At 46.6% G+C, this 8362-nt stretch overlaps 1 protein-coding gene across 1 annotated transcript; it reads right to left on the bottom strand.

Moving 5' to 3' along the window:
- Window positions 1-814: 814 nt before the first annotated feature.
- On the bottom strand, window positions 815-4428 carry LOC133898352 (protein SODIUM POTASSIUM ROOT DEFECTIVE 2-like). The gene is made up of 3 exons (XM_062339021.1): window positions 3535-4428; window positions 2527-2602; window positions 815-1289 (listed from the first exon to the last, which is right to left on the bottom strand). The coding sequence occupies exons 1-3, from the start codon at window positions 3940-3942 to the stop codon at window positions 1171-1173; spliced, it is 603 nt and encodes a 200-aa protein (XP_062195005.1). The 5' UTR covers window positions 3943-4428; the 3' UTR covers window positions 815-1170.
- Between the last annotated feature and the right edge of the window lie 3934 nt (window positions 4429-8362).

Here is an 8362-nt window from a genome sequence, read left to right as displayed (position 1 = left end):
AGCAGCAATCCCAAGGCCCTCGAGAAAGACAGACAAGATCATTTTCATCTGTGTGAGTTGAAATATCTAAAAGGAGAGAAGCATGGGGACTTTCTAAAATTCTATCATGCTTCAATCTTAATAAAGGAAGACGTCATTGTAAAAATAGGAGTATTTTGAGCATTTGTTTAGCTCTCCTTTGTGTATATATTAGAGGTGTTTGGCGTTATTATGTGCTAAGACGACATTTACTATTTGATCTTCTATAGTTTTTCATCTCATTCGTTTTAATTCGTTTTAATCAGTAGCTGTGCTTTGTTGTAAAAACTATTTTCTTCTTTAATAAATGGCAGAGCTCTTGTTATCTTCTCGGGAAAAAAAGGGTCGTCTCGAGAACACCCAGACCGACAAACAGCGTTGTCGAGCATGATCGCTGTATGCATGCACATGTTCGACGTAGTGCAATTCAACTGTGTGATTTCAGCCGTCTACTCTGTCAAGGGTATATTGTTGGCTGCATGCATGCATGTATGCCCGCGGACAATGGCTGACAAGAATTCAGAAGCTACTCTCTCTTGCTGATCACTTGCCGTGTTCACTTGGACCGTGCACGCCGGCCCCGCCTGTCAGTGAGCAGCGCAGTGTCTGCAAACTCCTGTACTAGCTAGATCAGATCTTGGTTCATCCTTGGGGTACATGCATATATACGCAGGCAAAAGGGCAGTGCCAAACGGAAGCAGCCAAGCTCAGGTCATGGTCATGGCCACACACACACCTCGATCACATACTGTATCCCATCCATCCATCCACAGATCAGAAGAAATGAGATATAAAAGGTTGAACGATATATGTATGCAATAAAGTAATAAGCTTGCACAGTTGCACACACGACGACGACAACGGCACTTTGACAAGCTAGCAGGTGCCAGCCACAGCTATCGGCACACATGCCTGCCTCTGCCAGCACGCATGCCTTCATCCATCCATCGATGTACCGATATACCATGCATGTTCCTAGTTTCTCTCTCTCTCTCTCTCCAGGTACCTTCTCGATCTGTCTGCTCTTCTCTCTCTAACTCTACTGACCCAACAGAGACTACCTACTTGCACACAGACTACGAGCAGAAGGTAGGTTCTTCGTCTTCCTCCTCCCGTCCTCCCTTCACTTTCGAGCATTCATGGCCGGAGATGTCAGACGAGGAGCTCGGCCTTCTTGACCTTGGAGATGCTCTCGAGGACGCCGGCGGGAGACACGTGGCCCATCACCGTCACCTTCTTGCTCTCAAGGTCGATGCTGAACGACGTCACCCCTGCAGCACACAGCCAGCCATGCATGCTTCCACGCCGTCAGTAAAAAGTTAATGAATAAACACGAGATCTGTCTCTAGAATTACTACTCCAGGTCTTGTTTCATCAGCTTCCATGCATCAGTTTCGACAGACGCTGCATCGCTGCACAGAAACATGCAATGCGTGTCCCAGCTCTGCAGTAGAAATATAACTACGTATCTGTGCGCGCGTATAGTGCTGGCTGGCACGTGACCTCTCCAGTATACGTACGTCACAAAATACTAGTAGCAACCAGGAGAGAGAGAGAGAGAGAGAGAGAGAGAGAGTCATGTCCTCTCTCCATGCATGTGAGGTCCCTGAAACTGTAGAATTTTCGAAGGCCGTTGAGCTCCAAACGTCTGCAGAGGCAGAGCCTTTTCGGAGCCTCTGCGTGATGCAAGCATCTCTAATTGACATCTCCTCAACACTAGCTTTGTTTCAATAACCAATATGGTGTCTGTTAGAAGGTGCTCCCCCGACGACTAGCTTTGTTAAAAGGTCCTCTCTCCATGCATGTGAACTGTTTTCGTTCAGCTCTATGTACATTGCTGCATGCTACTGAACGTACAGATTGAAATAGTAGTTGGGCACCACATATCTGCAGTCTTCATTTCGGGCTACCGAATTCAATTTTCAGAGGTTCAGAAATTGCTTGCGTTGACAAAAGTTTGCAAACATGTATACATCTATGTATAAGGAGTAAGTACCTACTATGTTGACCACCACTTCTAGTACTGCTAAAATTTGAAGTTGTAGTGTCGATGGAGGTTGATTTTTATAAATGCAGTTGGTGCCAATTAAACCATGGATATATCCTAACCGTAGGATTATTATTTCTAGGGCATGCATGCATGTAGTAATGTCCTTTGCAAAGGAGATGCGCAAGCGCAACTAGCAAACAGACGCATGTGATCTCTCCCTTCAGTAGACGACCGTGTCAAATTATCTCCCTCGTGAATCCCTCAATTTTGCACGAAGGTCCAGTAACACCTCCAAATTTCAGGTACCGATTCAGTATTATACTTTCTGTTGTTTTTTCCCCTCCAAGGAGTGAAGTGTGAGAATCGAGGAGAGATATGGTGCTACATGGAATTGAAGGGATCGAGCATCGTCGTAGGAACTAAAAAGGCAGCGTGCATGCATGATGCGTCGTGACAAGATCCGCAGCAAAATGAAATGGAACGGTAGCATTTGGGTACGAAGAAAGGGACGTATATACCTTCCATTTTGGAGATATGCTTCCTCACTTTCCCTGCGCACCCCTGGCAGTGTATCGCCACCTTCATCACCACCACCTGCACGTATATGTACACCGCAGTGAAATTCAACCACCGAGTAAAAAAGGGGATCCCAGCAGCAACTAACCAATGCAAATCACATCTGTAATTCTAATTTGTAACACATTTGACAGTTAATAAGTTTTTGGACAGAAGACTTGACAGTTAACAACACGGTAACTTAAAGATAGTAAAATGAAAAAGTAACAGTGCATCGCAGCAAGTGTATAGTACATGGTCCACGAATAACAGTGCCCCTCTCTCTCTCTCTGCAACCTCACACTACTGCCTGTCCGAAAAAAGGGCACAGTTATCTGATCCGAGCAAGCACTTAGCTGAGCTACTGCGTCCAGGAATGACGCCTGGCCCCTCCACCGATCGATCACCAGCTCCACTCTACTGTGCCGCAATCTCAACCCTCTTCTGCGGCACTCAAGCCCTTCGCTGTTCCCAGCCATAGTCCTTTTTGCTTCTTTATTTGTCGTAAATGGTGTTACTGTATCTCACTCATCCGCAGTTTTCACTACTCGCCCGTAAATAAAATATAAACAGCGATAAATTTACTGCTGCTGCAGAGAGAAATTTAAACGTATATATCCCGGTTCCCTGGCGGCTCGATTTGATTAAGGTTTTGTTGCAATTAACTGTCAGCTTTTCCCCTTTAATTACTGCACCTACGTCAGTAAGCTTTTGATTAAGGTAGTACTGTAATATGTGCTTGACCTAGCAATGAATTGGAATGCTGACGAGATGTAAAAAAAGAAAGAGAGGCAAGGTTGATGTGGGTGCGAACAAAATAACTGTTAATTTCTGATGCTAAATGGTTGGTAATCAAAGAAACTAAGCAAGCATCTTTGGGTTCCAGTGAGCAAATCTTTCTAAAGAAGTGTGACAAGTTAGCTTTGGTTGAGAAAAAAACAAGTACGAATGGCCAGTAAGTTATTACGTACCTGGAGGACTTGGTCGCCAGACGGCGCGGCGGTCGGCGCTGGCAGCATGCGCTTGGCGGCGGCCGCGAGCTCCCGCGCCGGCGCCTCCCTGTTGGGGCTCTTGGTCACCATGGGCAGCGTCACGGCCACGGGCGCACGCCCGCGCCGCCTTGTCTCCCCGTGCGACTTGCTAGGAGGCAGAGGTGGAGGCGGCGGCGCCGCCCTCGGCACGCCGAGCCGCCGCGACGTGCTGGAGCGCGCGTCGCCTCTGCCGCCGAGGCGCGCGTACCTGACGTCATGCAGGACGCGCGCGTCCTCCGCGACGATGGTCCGGTCAGCGCGGCGGGCCACGACCATGGACCGCGCGTCCCCCGGCACGCACACCGCCGTCGCCGCCTGCGACCGGCACAGTATCCCGCCAGCCCTCATGCCGCCCAGCTCCTCGTGGCCTCAGCTCACCTCACTTCGTCACAACGCCTCGCACAGAGCAAAGCTTAGCCACGACACAGACCGCGCCACTACTCTAGGAGCAATGCAGAGGTGGAGGAGAGGTAGGATTTATCCAAGAGAGGAGTGTGACGAAGAAGAGAGGACTGCTCGGTTGGAGCTTAAAAAGAAGCGGTGGAAGGAGGACAAATGAGATGGAATCACGGTGGAATTAATGGGGGTTTTGTATGGTTTCTCTCTCCTTTTCTAGCTCTCTCCCTCCCTCTCTCTCTTCAACTCTCTCTCTCTCTAGCTTTTTCTCGCGCTTGCCGCTTCTCTTGTTGCGCTGTGTTGCTGGTGAGACAAGATCGGAATTATTGCTCGGGCCACCCAGATGGAGCAAGCGAGCGAGCATGCCTGCTTACGCTGCAGGTGCACTCTGCGCTGCGAAGACGACGACGACGACAAGATGTGGTGCGGGCCGGGGTATCTCGCTCCGCCGGGCACGTATCTGGCATCGGCCGATCCGTCGCAGAATTCACACGTGGTCGGTCGGCGTGGGAATTCTGCGACGGAAATTTTGGGTTTTTCTTCAACCTCTGGTCTTTGCTGCAGTGATTAGAAGACTTCTAGTGTGATTTTGTTCGGAATTCAGTAGAAAATGGCTGGTCTTCGTGAAATGCGTTCAGCTATTTAAGCGCTACGTATTCTAGAGCGTTAGCCATGTATATCAGTTTAAACAACATCTTTGTCAAGTACATGACACGGTATGCTGTTCATTCAAGCTTTGCTGCTTACAACTTCGAGAAGGAGGAGTGAAGAAATAGAATTTTAAGGCCTCTAAAATAAAATAAACACTCTTAACATTATCTTTCTCTTATTCATCATTGTTTATGAACGGATAAGTATGTAGAAATTGCCATGCATATCACCAATTGTTACTCTTGAAGGTTCATAAGAGCTCTAAAGGTAACATGTGTCACATTTAGTGCATTTAGGTTATCGTGTCACTAACGCTTATCTGCCCAGCAACATTTGGAAGTAGCGAAATGTGAAATTAATAAGCAAAACTTCACGACAAGAAGAAAGAAGGCCAAATCAGTTCTCTTTATCTTCCCTTCTACGTCAGCTGAAGACAAATGATAACATATATAGGACTTCATCAAAGTATGCTGGCTGCCAAGGCAATTTTTTATGAGCCAAGAAGAGTTCTAAGAACACCTCTTGTCACCCATGATTAATTTTACATGGATTGTCGAAATATACAACTAATTATGAAACTTCTAGATCTTGACAACAACTAAGCATTATGTTTTATTTTGTGTGTGTTCGCAGCTGGCTGGACATCTCAGAATAAAATGCATAGATGACATTTATTTTCTAATTGGCCGAAAGAATAGTAAGCGCTCGTAGTGTTGCACTTAATGAATTTTCCAAGATCTTTTTGTCACCAAAGAGATAGAAATTTGCATATATTTGTATGTACATATTTTTAGAAGGATAAATAATTGCTTCCTTTTGTTTCTCAGACGGCTGAAAAACTCTTATCGTGCTCGGCGTTTCCCACTGTGCATTTTAAAAGGACCGTGGAAATATGAAATCAAGAGGTAGAACTACTCGCAGGGGAACAAAAAGAGGGTCGATGTACCTATTTGCTTAAACACTTCTCTGGACTCTAGGAAAGGAGGGGCCGTGGCCTCTATTGGTGGCCATTGCGAAGCCCGGTCCTCTCTACTTCCGAGTTCAAAAATAAAAATGGACTGCCTAGCGTTCAATTGACTACTGAAAAATAGAAAGTTTTCAGTCACCCTTCACTTCCCATTCAATAAACAACTTAAAACCTCCAAGCCACATCAATCTCAAATTTGAGTGAAAGCAATAAGTTTTCCATCAGTCTCTTGAAGTCAAGCAACGCCCGGTATCAACTGGACGCAGCCTTGTATAGCAAGGTTCGTGTCAGCCTACCCGCCTGGTCCCTGCGCGCGCGTGCGCGCATGTCCATGTACATGTCTTCACTGACCACTCTGCGCATGCACGCATGTGCGTTAACGTTATGCCTGCCTGCTGCATGCTGCCCTAATAAAATTCCAAGATTCATCAACCGGATGCATATAGATCGATCGCAAGGACGGCCGCCGGCCGTGGCCGGCATCAGTAACGGATCGACACGAACTAGCTGCTACCACAGTGGCGCCGTAACATACGTGCACACACTGACTCACTGAGTAGTGAGCATGCATGCATGCATGCACCAACGCAAGAGCTTCGAGCTCCCTCCCCGGCCGAAACATGGTCGGAATACCAGATTCGATCTATGCATCGCGAGTACGTCAGTACGTACTCTCATCGCAATGCATGCATGACTCGTTCGATCGAGACCTACGTCGTACGTACATATAAGGTCCAGGCCTCAGACACAACTAGCTCTAGGTACTCGGGCACTCCACGTACGTACGTTCGATCAACCGCGGCCGGACGTGCGGACCCCTGACCGGCGCCCTGCGTGCCTGCAGCGTCGCCGTGATCGAAGCACAGAGCACACCGGTACAAGGTCAAAGTCGCCATTAAATTCCTGGCAGTCGAGGTACATGCATGCATGGAAGCGGTAGAGATCCAACGCACATGCATGCAGGCGCTAGCTGTGGCCTTTCTTTCTTTCTCGCTGGATGCAGGCTACTACTCTCACGTTGCCATGCATGTCTGCCTCTGCCTGTATCTGTGCCTGTGTGTAGGAGGGCGACGCGATCGAGAGAGGTGCATGGCCAGACGGATGGCGATGGCGAAGGAGGTGGCCACCCGCGGGGATTAATGGCGGGAGTTCGTTCCCGGCAGGGCATTGATTCCCAACTGTTTGCCTACATTTCTTTTTGACTGGCCCCGGCCCCGGCCCCGGCACGGCTCTTCTGCTGGGCACGGCAGCGAGACCACTCTACGGCTGATCGCGGATCAGTTGAGGTGAATAAAATTATGAATTTACAGATGAATGAATATCATGTACTAAGAAAAATGAATAGATGAGATATATCATTGGTCTATAAAGATATGTTGAGTTGCATCTCACATCTATAGTCTGGGTTTAAGGACGGACTCCTAGACTTGAAGGCATACGTACAAATGTACAATGGCGTGTAAAGAGGCTTCAAATCCAGGTTTTCTCTAGATTGTCAGACCCGTTTGAAACGTAATTTCACACAAGACAGTGCAGGCTAAATTTCGCAGATATGCTCTTCTTTCTAGCTAGGATATGTGCATCGATAAGCATGTCGAACATTGGAATAAGCGAGTTACGGAAATGATCGATCATATGTTCGATGGTCGTTTGCACACAAGTTTCCCGAAAAATCAATAGATGTTATTGAAATTGGTGACGTGCCATGGCCCATAAGACCACGTAGTGCCACGGTGATGTGCCACTACATGTGTACTCTGGAGCTTGCACGTCTTCTTGCACCGCTGTACCTCTGCGGTCTTTGCCTATTTGCACACACCACCGTTGCAACAACGTACACCATCACCCCACAACACTATCTATCGTAGCAGTGATATCCCTCCAAAAATGCCATAGTGCGTTGATGCCTACGTGTCACGTACACTGTATTTAAAACGTGACATCTGACAAAAGTGCCGCTGCATCTAAAAAGATTTGTCATTGTTTTATGTTTTATTTTTTCAAAGATTTAAATAAAAGTAATCCAGTTAATGAATTCCCAAAGACTATACACATCACAGTTACATTTGCTCTTTTTTTTTTACCAGAACAAAAACAGGTACACCAGTGGCATCTGCCTCTATCTTTTTAGTTGCCTCATCGTATATGTACGCATTTCCAGCGTAGATATAGTACCTAATAAACCAGTATATTTGTTGGTCTAAAAAACAGTATATTTGTCCCTAACAAAACTAGTTCATTCCTTTAATTTAAGACACATGCACAGCATGGGGTATCATTGGTAATTTTTTAAGGAAAAGCTAGAATCATTAGTTGACCAAATTGTCCTGATCCACCGAGTTCACCTTTGAACGCAACATTACACGAGCTATATATACCCAGAATCTTTGGACTGGAGGAGAAAGGTTGAAAATGGGTGGTCCCAACTAGATGCTTTTCCAATTATACTTTTTAATGCGAAACTGTTTCTTTTTTCAAGTAGCCTGAAAAGGTTGGGGCTGTAAATCAACGAGCCATCAAGTACTACAAAAAGTCCCCAAAAGCCTGATCCAAAGAGAAAGATAGTCCATTAAAGCCAATGGATCCAACAAAAAGCGTTGCTATTGAATAGTCGCAATGCAAACCTTTGCAAGTGCTGAGCAAATCTGTCGCATATACTGTCGCGCGTCTTCAAGTAGCTATACGGGTTTTCCCTGCAATACATTTTCTACTTTTGTATCTGGTCACACGGAATGGTATATGAATGTTTGTCTT

This window comes from Phragmites australis, chromosome 18 (genome assembly GCF_958298935.1).
Source record: "Phragmites australis chromosome 18, lpPhrAust1.1, whole genome shotgun sequence".
In the NCBI taxonomy this organism is placed as follows: domain Eukaryota; kingdom Viridiplantae; phylum Streptophyta; class Magnoliopsida; order Poales; family Poaceae; genus Phragmites; species Phragmites australis.
This window is presented reverse-complemented; position numbering and strand designations above follow the sequence as displayed.